Source organism: Pelobates fuscus, chromosome 4, assembly GCF_036172605.1.
Source record: "Pelobates fuscus isolate aPelFus1 chromosome 4, aPelFus1.pri, whole genome shotgun sequence".
Taxonomy (NCBI): Eukaryota; Metazoa; Chordata; class Amphibia; order Anura; family Pelobatidae; genus Pelobates; species Pelobates fuscus.
The window spans coordinates 266,627,910-266,644,173 of NC_086320.1; the positions used below are offsets into that span (position 1 = coordinate 266,627,910).

At 40.7% G+C, this 16,264-nt stretch overlaps 1 protein-coding gene across 1 annotated transcript in view; it reads left to right on the forward strand.

The window, feature by feature from the left end:
• The first annotated feature begins 1,319 nt into the window (after positions 1-1,319).
• Positions 1,320-16,264, forward strand: part of ULK4 (unc-51 like kinase 4) — a 953,247-nt gene continuing 938,302 nt past the window's right edge. Inside the window, exons 1-6 of the mRNA XM_063452087.1 lie at positions 1,320-1,504; positions 2,172-2,271; positions 4,305-4,444; positions 7,516-7,678; positions 8,126-8,227; positions 15,322-15,399. Coding sequence (XP_063308157.1) covers positions 1,367-1,504; positions 2,172-2,271; positions 4,305-4,444; positions 7,516-7,678; positions 8,126-8,227; positions 15,322-15,399 — 721 coding nt within the window. The 5' untranslated portion in view covers positions 1,320-1,366. The remainder of the gene's footprint in view (positions 1,505-2,171; positions 2,272-4,304; positions 4,445-7,515; positions 7,679-8,125; positions 8,228-15,321; positions 15,400-16,264) is intronic.

The following is a 16,264-nucleotide window of genomic DNA, read 5'->3' on the forward strand; positions in this document are numbered from 1 at the left end:
TTCAGTGAGTAATGCTGCTAGTGTTGTTAATTGACATGAATGCAATAATTTGTTGTCTGGTGTATTAATAAAATTAAATTTTTAAATTAAAATAAAAAGTAGAGCTATCCACCCTTAAGAAGTTATTAGGATAATTTGTTTTATTCTCATTTGCATTAACCAAAAATATTGTCTCTGGGACATCACAGCTTTATTTATTTATTTTTAAACATTGCTAAATGTGTTTGCACCAGTTGTAGGGGAATATCACAGGCTTTTCCGGCTGTCCATGCTCTAGGCACCGTGTGCCGGCAGGTGAGCTCTTCTGATCTCCCCATCTAGCCAATTTGGGTCAGCAGTCAAAGGCACCCTGTGCATAGAATGCATACCATAGGTTGCTGACCCTTGTCCTAGAACATTGTTCAAAAATAGTATGTTTTTATAAATGTAAAAAAAAAAAAATCCAAAAGAAAAATGAGGAACCAGCACCGGCAGATCCGTGCGGCCCTGGAAAAAAGGTGAGTTAATTCACTTTTTACATTAGAGACAGAAGGGCTTCATAGTTATATTACAGCTACAGTGAGAGGAATAAGTGTCAGTTTCCCTGTAAACAAGCGCGCTGTAGTAGTTATGGAACTAGGAGTGCCCTGACGCACACAGTCATGAATATTCAAACCATTTTAGAGCTGTTTGACTTCTTACCTTCGTTCTCTGGGGGCTGCTCCCCGCTTGCACTACTTTAACTGGAGAGACAGATGTTCCTAAGCAGGAGCTTCTGTTATTTCTCCTAAGTTACAGCTCATTAGCCAAGAGCTTCACCTGAGCTCTGGCTCTCTGGTGGAGGCAGGGAAATCCATCTGGCAGACCACAGGTAATAAGTCAAACCGTCTTAAAATTGAGGGGACAGAGCACAACTGGCACCATAACCACATAGAGTATTCAATATGACAGTTATCCTTTAAAATATATTACAATTCTGCAGGGTTTAGCTTGTCAAGCATTATGTGCAGGTTTTGAAATTCATGTGTACCACTTTTCCTCGATTTGAGATCCAAAACTGTCCCACTATATTTTCTGTCCCTTCTCCTTAATTACTTGGGACCACCAGCACCTTTCAGGCAGGTATTGACCCCTCTGCTTATGCAACAAAGTATACTGGCTGCAACATCCATGCTGTGCAGATATATGCACATATACAAATATGCACATTCTCTGTGTTAAACCTTTAGCTATTGCACAACACAATGGAAATAGAGGAGGACTTTAAAGATAGTGATCATTTTAGCTAGATTCTGTTATAATGTGTTAAAACTTACCTTTTTTCTTGTAGTGATTTGGTGTACATATGCTACTAGTGTCAAAATTCTAAAACTTGCTAAAAGTGAGAATGGAAAACTATATTTTATATGAAGAGTTTGGGAAAGGAAGCAAGTCTGTCGTGTACAAGGGCCGAAGAAAAGGCACTATCAACTTTGTTGCTATACTTTGCATAGACAAAAGTAAAAGACCTGAATTAACAAACTGGGTAAGTAGGTCACGGATTATGGCAGTAAGTGCATTGTGGGAGATTGTAGTTCATGACATCTGGAGAGGTGAAAGATGCTTACACCTGGTCTACTGTCTAGGCCCTAGATGGTAGACCTGGGGTACGCATCCACAGCATTTCCTTCATTTTATAGATTAATAATTAATGTTTTTGGAAAGACAAAAGCAACTTTGATTTATAATAGTAAATTTGGAAAGTAAAAATATTTATATCGAAATCTACACATTGTGTTGGCATAAACTTATATATTTAAAAGTAAAAGTTAAAATTAGATCCTCATTACCTGTGATCCCACAGAGGCCAAGTTCTCCTTACCACCTTTTCCTCTTTGGATGGCACAGAGGGGGTCTGTGCCGCCATTAATCTTCTGTCATTGGCATACAATGCATGATGACTACAGACATCTTTGATGATTAAAATTAATACTCTGCCTCAGGTAGCACACATTTTCTCTGTAAGTGCTGCATATACTGACTCCAAGCTCCGTGACCACTTCATATCAGGGAAATGTACTTTGAGTAACCTTTTATCTGTTATTCACACCAGAATAAGTGTACGAGAATGCCACCAGAACAACTTTTCTTATAAGTAGTCATACTGTTGTCTTGTTTATGGCCTTGAATGCTTATTTAATTTTATTTTCTAGGTTCGTTTAATACACAGCATAAAACACAAGAATGTGGTCACTTTTTATGAGTGGTATGAAACCAGTAACCACCTGTGGCTTGTTGTGGAGCTGTGTACTGGTAAGTTTATGGTTTGTCTGTTTGTATTTCGTCCCCCCCCCAGCATGAGCGATTATAAAGCAAAATGGAGAAGTATGTTTATTCTTAACATTTTATCAAACACAATGTAAATTGTATTTAAAGGGACACTATAGTCACCAGAACAACTACAGCTTAATGTAGTTGTTCTGGTGAGTATAATCATTGCCTTCAGGCATTTTCATGTAAACGCTGCCTTTTCAGAGAAAAGGCAGCGTTTACATTGCCCCTAGGGATACCTCCAAGTGGCCACTCCTTAGATGGCCACTGTGGGGGGTGTCTTCCTGGCTCAGGGCTGCACAGTAAGCAGCCCTGCCATTCAGCGTCCCCACGTTCTGCATGAAGATGCTGAATTTTCCTCCTAGAGATGCATTGATTCAAAGGGGGCGGAGCCAGCGCTGGCGGACCCGCGAGGCCCTGGAAATAAGGTGAGTTTTAAAGTTTTATAGGGAGGCTAAGGTGGGGCAAGCCACCTAAATGGTGGGTTAAACACTATAGGGTCAGGAATACATGTTTGTGTTCCTGATCCTATAGTGATTCTTTAAGATTACATGATTGTTTTTATATTCAAGGAAAGTTATTTTTATTTATGCCTCATTAACAGGCTCTCGTAAAAAAATGAGTTTGCCATCTATACATTAGAATGGATAGTGATTATTGCTTTACACCAAGTACTGAAATGTGATTTACCCTTTTTATCCAATAACTTTAAATATTACGACCTGTGTAACTATCACTCTATTTTGGCATCTCTTCTTACCAGTGTGTCATGCTGGCTTGATTGGTCATCTCGCATAGTACTGGTCAGCTCAATGTAAATACATGCTGAACTGGCTCTTCACTTTTCTTTTCAAGAATCCCAGTGCTACTTGCAAACATGTACATTAGCTGATATGTCCACTAACTCCATTATTTGTGGTAGAGATACCATTTTGTGAGTCATAGTAACTATAGTTATTTAATTATTTGGCAAAGAAAATGGCATATATCGGCATACCTGGTAAGTCTATGGGTTTTACTCAGATATTTATTTCTGACAACTCTTTGCTGGATCTTTTCTGAATACAGGGAGAGTGCTGTAACTTTGCCACCAAATTGTATATCTGCCCACTTTATTGGTTCCATTTTCTTATGAGCCAACCTTGCTCAGTTTCAATAGGACATCATTCTTTCTGCTGCCATAAGAGAAGAAAGAAAGATCTTCGATTTAGGGGACCATGTTGCGTGTGGGAAAGTGCAGTTATTTTCTGAATAAAATTGTAAATATACAAAAAAATTAGACTTTTATAGTAATGGATGGCAAGATTCATTTTCAATTAGATTACTTGTTTGAGGGTGTTTTTTTTGTTTTTGTTTTTGTTTCTAACATAATTTTGTTTTACCTCTAGATTGTAAGATATATCATCTGCTCTACTATGCCATTCCATAGTCTGCATCAAGGGATAAGCTGATCCCTCTTAGACAGGTTGAGAAAGACACCTTATTTTAGTAGTGTTTTTTTTTTTTTTTTTTTTTTACACTTCTATACATTTTTGGTAACATATATAGTATATATGTTTACCTTTAATTTCTTAGGACTATTATTATTTTAACATCCTGCCCTTGCCTATCCTGTATCTGTTCTCTGAATATCTCTTAGCACACTCGCTATGATTCTTTGACTCCTGCACTATTCTTCTTGGAACCTGTTGGTTCTGACATTTTGGATTTGCCTGTCCCTTGTCTGTGGTTACAGATTCCAAAGTAATTTTTATTTATTTATTTAGGATTATTTTAGTTTGCGTTGACCCCCATGATCTCATGCACTTCCAAGTAGCTTGTCTACCTTGCAGGCTTTTCGCAGAAGTTTTTATAGGTGATTTACTCCCTGAATTTGTTCTCCAGCTCTGTAACTCAATAACCTTATAATTGTCATAAACCACATATGTGGTATTCACCTCTATTGTCTAAAGCCATTTCTGCTTTAAGGGGGGTAATTGATAATTGGTTGTTTAATGTAGTCAGTTTCATTGCAGGTGGCACACTAGAAACAGTCATTACACAGGATGAACACCTACCAGAAGAAACGATTAGGGATTTTGGCATTGACATAATTTCTGCACTGCATCATATCCATGAACTTGGTATTCTATTTTGTGACCTTACTCCTCGCAAGGTAAGATGCTCGTAAAATGAGTACTTTATTACACTTATTATCATTTCAGAGTGTATATTTACGGTTTGCCTAATAACTGTCCTGTACTGTGGATAAATATTGTCTAATAAAGGGGACCAGTGTACATGGGATATATAAAACTGTGGTTAAGGCACTGACTCCATAATTAGGAAATTGTTTTAAAGGAACGCAGCTTGATGTTGACCTCATTTGTGTTATTTTTATTATTATTGGCATTTATGTATTGCCAATTTATTCTGCAACGCTGTGCTATATTGTAAATAGAGAATTCTAACAATAAATGAGACAATTGCAAAATGTTACTGCGATAATAGGTTTATGAGGACCCTGCTTGTAAAAGCTTACAACCTAGAGGACTGATAGTGTTATTGAATAAATCATTAAAGGGGCACTACGGCTTGAATGGACCAATTATTTTTCTAATGCACTATAAAATACCGTATATACTAGAGTATAAGCCGAGTTTTTTAGCACATTTTTTGTGCTAAAAAAACCCAACTCGGCTTATACTCGAGTCAATAGTCTGTATTATGGCAATTTACATTGCCATAATACAGACAGGGGCTGTGGGGGCTGTAAGAGAGTTTACTTACCTCTCCTGCAGCTCCTGTCAGCTCTCTCCTCCTCCTCGCCGTCCGTTCAGCACCTCGGTCAGCTCCCAGTGTAAGTCTCGCGAGAGCCGCGGCTCTCGCGAGACTTACACTGGGAGCTGACAGAGGGAGCTGCACGGACGGCGCGGAGGAGGAGAGAGCTGACCGGAGCTGCAGGAGAGGTAAGTAAACTCTCTTACAGCCCCCACAGCCCCCCACTGAACTGCCAATGCTGGACCACCAGGGAAGGAGAGCCCCCCTCCCTGCCATTTATCAAGCAGGGAGGGGGGACGGAAAAAAAATAATTAGTAGTAATAAAAAAAAGAAAAATTAAATAATAATACAAAAATAATAAAAAATTAAATTAAATAAATAAAAATAATAAATAATAATAAAAAAATATTAAAATAATAATAAAAAAAAATTGCCCATCCCCCACCAAGGCTCTGCAACACACACACACACACACACACACACACACACACACTGCACTCATACACACACACTGCACTCATACGCTCACGCTGCACTCATATACACACGCTGCACTCATACACACGCTGCACTCATACACACACGCTGCACTCATACACACACGCTGCACTCATACACACACGCTGCACTCATACACACACGCTGCACTCATACACACACGCTGCACTCATACACACACGCTGCACTCATACACACACGCTGCACTCATACACTCACACTGCATTCATTATACACACACTGTAAATAAATCAATTCAATTAATATATTTTTTTTTAGGATCTAATTTTATTTAGAAATTTACCAGTAGCTGCTGCATTTCTCACCCTAGTCTTATACTCGAGTCAATACGTTTTTCCAGTTTTTTTGGGTAAAATTAGGGGCCTCGGCTTATATTCGGGTCGGATTATACTCTAGTATATACGGTAAATAAGAAAAGTTGAAGTTGCTGAATTTGCAATACATTCTCAGGCTTTACATGGCAAGCAGTTAGCAGCACACAGCTATACATACATACATACATACATACAGTCATACGTGATCAGTCAATTTTTGTATTTGTATGGCGCTGACTGTATCTCATAAATTCTTGCACAACAGGGCTTTTTTGGCAGAACATAGGTTCCTTGAAGTCGTACACTGTTTATCAGATTTTTACTTCTGAAGTCTGTTAGCTGAACTGCAACCTTCCTGATGGCATGGACAGCTATCACTTTGGAGGAAAACACTGCTATTTAGAAAAGAGGGCAGCATGAAAGTTGCACCATAATGCACTAAATAGAATATATTACGAGAGTGGTTGTTTCATATCACTTTTACTATAATCCGGTGTAACTTCAATAGATGAGGGGAGGAAGGGCAAGCGTAAATTGGGGTGCAAAATTGTAACATTCAGTAAAGGTTTGTGGCTTGATGTTACTAGACCCGATGATGGTTAATCCAAGTTTATACAGATCTAACCCTTCTAAATGAGGTATAAGCTTTTAGTAGCATTAAGTATTGGTGCAGAAGGGATTTCCTATAGGTTTTATATAGAGCTGGATAGTGGAGCAAAAGTAGAACTGAGGAGAGGTATGTCTCATCATCAAATATGAGCATAACGTCTCAAATGTGTTCCCGAAATGTAAATGACTTAGGACAGTCCCACCAGATATGTACATGTTTACTAACTTCTAATACCAGCTAGTGGGATATGGTGAAGTTATGCGAAATGGTTCGAAGTTGTCCAATGGGAAGGTCTTGGAGGATTTATGCTTCGTCCACATTTTCTTAATTTCAGACATTCGTCCTCCAGGTTTGGTCTGTTTGCTCGCCATGCATTCATAGTTTAAGTTCGTGGAGATCTGAGTTATTAGTGTATCATGAGATGGGGAGTCTCCGGAAAATCGGCTTCTTGATGTTTAAAAGGGACCGTTACGTTTTGGCTTTTATCTGTGGGGCACTGACCCTCACTTTCAGTCATTTTTTTTCACAGAAAGAAAAAAAAATAGAGGTGCACAGGCATCACAACGTAGGATGAAGTCAAAAAAATATATCTATTGGAGATCAAAAAAGGACAAAAAATATACAATTTTTCGGCCTAGAGGCTTTAGTCATGTATCATACATGACTATAGCCTCTAGTCCGAAAAATACTTTTTTTTTTTTTGTTTTGTTAGTGGAACCAAGATAATGCCATGTAAATAATTAGGCCCACTGACAATTATAAGGAACCACTAAAATAGATCAATGAATTTTACTTTTGGAGAATGTTGCGCTAATGCTCTGTAGTCTTAATTATCCTTGAATGTCTTACAAGTGCTAGTGTGGTCCCTGATTTTTCACTTACTCTAGGATCAAGGAATTTGGACATATCACATCATTAATGAAATAAGGAGATATGTGCATTTTACGCCTGTGATCCTTTTAATTAAGTGTTTGTATCAGGAGATGCTTTAATTGGTATTTTTAATATTTCTTATCTTTACAGATTCTTCTTGATGGACCAGGCACTTTAAAATTGACAAACTTCAGTTTTTCCAAAGCCCAAGGAGAAAATCTTGAAGAGTTTCTTGCAATGATCAGATCTGAAGAGAATGTCTTAGATCCCGAAGAATCTACCCCTAGGAGAAGCTTGAGAAAGCGAATTAAAGGTAATGGAGAATTAAGTCAGTACCTGATTTATTTAATGTGTTTTTTTTTTTTTTTTGTAAAACAGATATGGCAAATGACTATGTTTTGCAATAAGCCTCTTGGATTTTGCATTGCATATTTATAGTTACGTAAAATATGAATGTAATTTTTCTTAGTGAAACACTGTATGAAATTCTTGACTTTGCAGATGCAAAGAAAAAGTTGCATATTTCAGCCCTGCATTTTTTTAAAATGTATTTTTTGAGATGTCTTTAGAGTTGATCCTCTGTCTGCAAATCCTGAGGATTAATGAAAGCTACGACTTTTTTTTTTTTTTTTTTTTAGAAGTAACTGTGTTAAATAGAACACTTATGTTTCATAATAAATGTTGCTTCTAAATTCTGCAAAATAAGTCAGCATTCAAAATTACATTATTTTAAATTGTTATGTTGTTTGCTGTCCTGCAGGTTCTCCTGTCTATGTGGCTCCAGAAATCATAAAGGGAGCAGATTATTCCACAGCTAGTGATTTATGGTCATTTGGGTGTGTGTTATACGAAATGTTCACAGGTTAGTTCTATTACATGTCTAATTTGAATTAAAATGATATAAATATTCTGATCAATCATGCATGTTTTTTTTTTTTTTTTATAATCTGTGTTTTACTTAGAATCTCAAGAAGTACATATATGCATATAACTATGGAAACTGCACAGTCACACATATAAAGGCATCACTGATTAGCATTAAAGGGACACACAAAGCCTGAAAACAAACTAAAGTGGTTCTGGTGTGTAGCTCATGCTCCTGCAGTCTCACTGCTCAATTCTCTACCATTTAGGGTTTATACATTCTAAAGTAAAGCTACTGTGCTATAAGATCTGTTTGAAAGTGAAAACTGCTTTTTTTTTTTTTTTGTTGTTGCTTTTTTTTTTTTTTCATGAAGACTCCGGAGCCAGGGGAGTTGTGACTAGGGCTGCATTAACAAAATAATTTAACTGGCGTGACACTGCAGGGGCATGGTTTATACACCAAAACAGCTTCATAATGCTAAAGTTGCTTTGGGACTTGGAGTATACCTTTTTAACCCCTTAAGGACACATGACGTGTGTGACATGTCATGATTCCCTTTTATTCCAGAAGTTTGGTCCTTAAGGGGTTAAATGTGTATATGAGGCTTGTATGAAAGAACTGTTAAGAGGTGTTTATTGGGGTTTGAGTCAATATATACATTATATGTATTAACCCTGTGCAAGCCAGTTCAGCTAAAACATGTATCAAAAATCACTTATGCATCAGCAAGCAGTCAGTAAGGGAGGCTTGCCAAACATAACATGTCATAAAAGTAAAACCGTTATAAGCCCTTATCACCAAATGTTTTAATATGGTCCTCAGACTATCAGTTTAGAAAGGTATTCAGGACTGTATCCATCTGATCCTATTCTTTGGTCTGTAGAACATAGTTCAGTGATTTCCCACATTTTCACTAAGTTTAGAATGTCTTCTTGACAGTCTCCTTGTTAATTCACAGATTTTACTATTACCATGACGTAAAGTCATGATTTTATTAATGACACGGAGGCGAGTATTTGTTCGTGATTTTAGCCGCGCGCGGCGGCCATTTTATTGGTTTCCCGCGCTCTGAAGCTGATAACGCCCCCAACGGCCGGAACTCGGAGTTGGGGTTTAGCGTTAGTGGCGGTCGGACCGCTCACTGTGTCTCCGGTTGACTTTTGCATTCATTTATATTGTGAGTACCTGTTTGTACCCTGATTTCCCCTCCTTTTCCTTGGGGTTAATCAACCCTCCTTTCTAGGTTGTTTTATTCCTCTAGGTTTATCAATTTAATCTGTTCTGTTTAAACCTGTCAGTTTTCTCAGCATAATCATTATGCCTACTGACAAGGATAATCAAAATCCCTCTGGATCTCATGTCCCCATTCAAGAGAGTTCAAATACACCCCCAGCTGAATTTAATACCACTGCTGATATGCAGACTTTATTTGACAGATCTATGTCACAGGCTATGACAAAAGCCTTTACTTCAGCTATGGGACTTATGTCTGATTCACTGTCACAGACACTGACACATGCCCTCATGCAGGCACTCTTTCTTTATTTCCCTCAGCAGCAAATACAATTTTTTGAAAACATAACCAGTACATAACATTAACAGTCTGAGAGCAGTGTCTCCTTAGCAACGGTAACAGCCAATCAGGTTCTTCTCTCCAGCATAATAGGTTCTGTCAACCAATCCTATTCCTCTTTATTTGCGATCCCGAAGAATGATCACCGTCAAACTGAGAAAAATGAATCCGGGTACCAATGTAATATCCATAATGAGATGTAGGTAAGGCTGTAGAAAAAGGAGAAATATGGTAATATTCTAGTATAAAACTGGATGTATGCAACATTACCAGGCATTGTGGATAGAGTGTCTGTATTTTACGCTTTGTGAAAACGTAGTAATGGTTGAGAAACATAACCGGAGGGAAACTCCATGATATCAGGACTTACCGTGCACCCACTTACCACTAATCCGACCTTTGTGGTTAAGATCAAGCAAACATTTATAACATTACGAACAAACTTCCCAAGTCAGGACTTACCTTGAGATCAACTTACCCAAATTCCCTCCTTCCTTGGGTTGGGTGGGAGGGATAATACTCGCCTCCGTGTCATTAATAAAATCATGACTTTACGTCATGGTAATAGTAAAATCTGTGAATTTTATTAAGACACGGAGGCTCCTTTTATGCTGGTTTAAAGCTGGGAGACTACCGTTCCCGCAAAGTGTTGAATAGGTTTAAAATAGAAATCACGAAAGGTGGATTCTGATGACCAATCGGCCGCTTTCATAATGTCTTCAAGTCGGCAACCAATCGAGGAGGCCTTGGAGGCCATCGCTCCCCGAACAGAGTGAGGTGCGAACAATGAAGTGTCAATGCCCGCTGAGGACATAATCCACTTAACCCAGCGAGCTAGTGTCGGAGTGGAAACTGGAAGGTGTGGTTTTTGGAATGAGATGAAGAGTTCATGTTTCGTTATGTCTCGTATTGTTGAGGTACGAGATTCGTAAGTTTGTAAGCATTTGACCGGCATAGGAGTGGCCTGTCTGGAAACGCTGGGTATGACACACTCTTTGATGATGTCTTTGTTCTTCGAGAAATATCGAAAGTGACCCCTTCGGGGTGTAGGAGCGTGTGGTAAAGTCTAAAGCCCTGACATCAGAAACCCTCTTACAGGATGTAAGGCACAGGAGCATCACTAGTTTAGCAGATAGTTGTTTCAGAGACATGACTGCATTGTCTGGCCATGCTTCTTGAAAAGTGAGAACGATGGAGACGTCCCATAATACTGAATATCGTGGTAACGGTGGGCGTGCAAATTTCATGCCGCGTAAAAGTCTACATATCATTGGCTGTCTTCCTATCGGGATTCCATCTAGACCCCGATGTGAAGCCGAAATGGCCCAACGATACAGGTTTACCATACGGTAGGCCTTGCCATCTTGAAATAGTGAAGTCAGGAACTGAAGGATCGAAGTCAAAGGAGCCGATATGGGATCCAAATCTCATTCCAGGCACCAATCACGCCATCTGTTCCAAGCAGACTTATAAGCCTATCTCGTGCCGGGTGCCCATGCGCCCTCGAGAAGCTGGAGAGTTGCCTCCGAAACTCCCTGGATTGCCCAAGGTCCCCTGAAATCAACCACGCTGTGAGATGGAGAAGACCTTGTTGTATCAAGGGATGAGGGGATCCGTTTGGGTCCTGGAGGAGGTACTCTAAGTGTGGGAGAATGCGGGGTATATCTATCGCCATCTCTAAGAGGGGAGGGAACCATGGTTGGGAAGGCCATAACTGTGTCACAATCACCATACGCAGTTGCAGTAGGCAACGTGGGATCAATGCAAACGGTAGAAAGGCATAATTCCTTGTGGACGCCCAATCTTGGGTGAATGCATCTGTTGCCAGTGCAGATGGGTCCGGTCTCCAGCTGACAAATCTGGGTATTTGTGCATTCAAGCGGGAAGCAAAGAGATCTTTGTCCAAGGGGCCCCATAACGACCGGATCTCTTTGAAGACCCTGGGGCTCAGTCGCCAGTCGCTTGGGTCCCTGAGGTGTCGTGAGCACCAATCCGCAGTGGTGTTGCATAGACCGGGAATGTATTCTGCTGTGACTGAAATGCCTTGTGACAGGCAGAATTGCCAGAAATCTCGTGCCATAATCCTCGATTTCGTGCCCCCTAGATGGTTGATATACCGAACTGCTGATATATTGTCCATCTTCAAAAGAATAGAGCACTGGGCATGGGTTGGCGAAAAGCTGCGGATTGCGAAGGATCCAGCGAGAAGTTCCAAGCAATTGATATGGAGGGATGATTCCATGTCGGACCATCTGCCACCTGTAGATACATTCCCACAGCGTGCACCCCAACCGAGTAAACTCGCGTCGGATTCTATAATGAGGTCTGGTGTGGTGCCAAAGATGGCGCGATCATTCCAGGCTTCCATATGGAGGAGCCACCATTTTAGTTCTTCTTTTGCTTCTGCGTTTAGGGTGATCCAGTCCGAGTAGGCTACCCCGTCTCTCAAATGGGAAGCTTGTAGCCGATAATGTAGAGGGCCTGGAAAAATGGCTTGTATAGAGGCCGCTAGAAGACCTATCACCCTTGCCAATTGTCTGATAGTGAGCTGGGGCGTTGCCAGCGTGCGTCTGATTTCTTTCTTTATACCGTTCAGTTTTGTTATTGGTAGATGTAAGGTTTGAGATGTAGAGTCCACGATGAGGCCCAAGAATTCTATGTGTTGTGTGGGAACCAGAATGGATTTCTCCCAATTGACGAGAAAACCCAGGTTTTGTAGCAGAGTCTGAGTCCAGTGTAGATGGGTTTCGGCAAGTTGTGAAGATTGGCCCATAACGAGGATGTCGTCTAAGTAGATTACGAGACGTACTCCTTGACTGCGCAATAAGGCGACTACGGCTTCATCAGTTTGGTGAAGCACCACGGGGCTGAAGATAGTCCGAACGGGAGACATGAGAATCTCCATTTCCCGCCCTGCCATATGAATTGCAGGAAGTCCTGGTGTTGTAGGGCAACCGGTACCGTGAGGTACGTATCTTGTAGGTCTAACTTTACCATCCAATCTGATGGTTGGAGGAGGTCTCTTAGACAATGTATTCCCTCCATTTTGAAATGGTTGTATGCTACGTAAGTGTTGAGGTGCTTCAAATTGATCACTGGGCGAACACCGCCACCTTTTTTGACAACTAGGAATAGGTTGCTCACATACCCTGGTGTGTTCACAGGGATTTCTGTAATGGCCTGTTTTCTTACCAAATCTCGTATCTCCTTGGTGACAAGGGTTGTGTCTTGTTGGGAAAAATGGATTTCCCGTGGGGGGTAGTGTTGTATTGGTGTGGATAGGAAGTCTATGCCATATCCCTTTACAGTGTTCAATACCCAGACATCTGATGTAATGTGTGCCCATACATGGGGAAAAATGACCAAAAAAGTGGTCCGCGAGCAACCCATGGCCGCCAACGTTGTGGGAAGAAGGCCGGGGCGTTGCGATGTTCCTGGAAGGTAGCTCGCCCAATGTAGGAGCCTCGGTTCTGTCTGAAAGAACTCCTGTTAACACGGCCGGACAGGCGGCTCCTGGCTCTTCCGACCCCACCAAAAACCTTAGGGTGGAATACTTTGCACATGTTAGATTGCGCCTTATCCAGGGCAGTAAACGTCTGGACGAAAGAGCCCAGTTCCTTAACGTAGTTGCCTCCGAACAGGAGACCTTTGGCTTGGGTGCCCAGCTCATTCAGAGCCATATTAATTAATTTTGGTTCAATTTTAAGCAATATTGATTTGCGACGCTCCGTAGCCATCGCAGTGTTGGCATTGCCAATTAAGCAAATCAGTCTTTGGATCCAACTGCTTATGGCGGCTCGGTCCAACTCCTGGTCGTCTTCGACCATCTCAAAAATCTTGGTTGCTGGACCAAGTATGTCTAACACTTTATCCTGGCAATTGCGCAGGGAAAATCCAAGCCTTTGTTAGGCTTCCAACCTGTTTTACTCAGGAATTGTATAATTTTTGGGTCTACTGCAGGTGTTCTGCAAGCATCATCAGGGACCGTGGGTCGTGGGCATTCTGCCCGGAGTTTATTGCGTGTCGCCTTATCCAAAGGCTTGCGCACTCTAGATGCAATATATCTCACGACATGGTCCGAGGGTGACCATTCCGCTGATCGCGGGTGGCACAGGTCATCAGGGTCAAACAGGGGCTGGGGTTTTTTGGTCCACCTGATATACATCGGCTTGAGACGCAGTGCGGTCTCGGTCAGGGTCGTAACCTTCAGCCAGACTATCTGATTCTAGATCCGAGGCATCTACAGAATCCTGATAAGTCTCCTCCTCAATATCACTGAGATCCGACTCAGTCTAGTTGGGCTTTTGCCCTCTTCCATAACCTAGCCGATTTTGCCCGGTGGTGGAATAGGCGCGCCATCTGTGACAGGTGCATAGCTGTCCATCTGAGATAGAGAGGAGTGTTTTGATTTGGTCAATGCCTTGCGGCCAGCCTGAGGCTGTATAGGGGCCTAGGTAGTGGCTGTTTGAGCTGATTTCTGTGCCTGCATGAGGGCATGTGTCAGTGTCTGTGACAGTGAATCAGACATAAGTCCCATAGCTGAAGTAAAGGCTTTTGTCATAGCCTGTGACATAGATCTGTCAAATAAAGTCTGCATATCAGCAGTGGTATTAAATTCAGCTGGGGGTGTATTTGAACTCTCTTGAATGGGGACATGAGATCCAGAGGGATTTTGATTATCCTTGTCAGTAGGCATAATGATTATGCTGAGAAAACTGACAGGTTTAAACAGAACAGATTAAATTGATAAACCTAGAGGAATAAAACAACCTAGAAAGGAGGGTTGATTAACCCCAAGGAAAAGGAGGGGAAATCAGGGTACAAACAGGTACTCACAATATAAATGAATGCAAAAGTCAACCGGAGACACAGTGAGCGGTCCGACCGCCACTAACGCTAAACCCCAACTCCGAGTTCCGGCCGTTGGGGGCGTTATCAGCTTCAGAGCGCGGGAAACCAATAAAATGGCCGCCGCGCGCGGCTAAAATCACGAACAAATAGGAGCCTCCGTGTCTTAATAAAATCTATTTTTACTGCAACAAATAGTGATGTTATGTATGAAAGGTCATTGTGGGGCAAAGTTCTCAAACTGGACTACCAGGGATCCAGTGAAATCTTCTTGCTGATTTCATTTATTTCCACGTTGATAGCGCAATTTTTATAATTTTTTTTTTTTTTTTACATCTTGTTACTTAACTTTTCATATTTAGCAGTGTATACAGTTTGCACTTGAATAAGTAACTGCACAGATAGTTTAACTTCGAGTCCATTGATTCTCCATCAGCAAAATGCATGAAAGCTGTTTATTGGTACATAATACATTTTAAAATTATCCATGGTACAATTTAAAATTATATTTGGATTAATTCTGAAAATCTAAAATCTTTAAAATCTCAAATGACACTACATTTCTTAGTTGTCATATTGTTACTTAATTTAACTTCTTTCAGTGAATTCAAAGTTTTGATTTGTTGTTTATTTAGCAAATTCATATACTAACATAAACCAATGTTAACAGGTCACCCGCCATTCTTCTCAGAAAGCTTCTCTGAACTGATTGACCAAATTGTAAATGAAGATTTTCCACAACCTCAAGGTACATTAAACATAACATGGTTGTTTTCCAAATTGTTGTTTTTCCCATGAGACTTCACACATTTGAGTCGATGCTCTAAATCAGTGGTTCTTAACTCTTGGATGATCATCATATCCATGAGGCTAAATTAAACTTATCACAGTAATGTTTGTCTTTTTACTGTAGCAGTTCACCTAGGTGGTAATCTACATGATTTAGGTCCCTGTCCACAAAAATTAAGTAACATTGCTATAGTGGTTACAACTACACAAAAAGTAGGTTAACAGTACATTAAAGGAACTCTATAGGGTCAGGAACACAAATGTGTATTCCTGACACTATAGTAGTAAAAAGCCTATTTACCCCCTGGCCCTCCCCGTTACCCTCTTAAATATAGTAAAAACTCACCTTTTTTCAAGTGCTGCACGGGCCTGCTGGTGCAGGCTCTGCCCCCAACCCGCCACCTTGGCTGACATAATCAGAATTGATGGAAAGCATTGGATTGGCTGAGATTGTCACTTCTGATGATCTCCGTCAAGGAGGTGGGTCCGGGGAGGAACCAAACTCCACCCTGGCCAATCAGCATCTCTTCATTAAGCTGTAGTTGTTCTGGTGACTATAGTGTATAGTGTGATAGTATATGATATTAAGTCATGTGTTGTAGGACTCATCCTCCTGCTTAGTGGATGATTTTAGCAGATTTTCCTATTAAAAGTTGTTTAAAATGTTTTGGTACGGTTTTAAGAGTGGCAATGTACAAAAATAACAGGAAGAGACTTTTAAATGTGCACTCCAGTCACCATAACAGATACAACCTTATGTAGTAGTTATGGTTCCAGCATTTCCCTGCAGTCATCCCCAATTTTCTGTCAAACCATATGAGCTG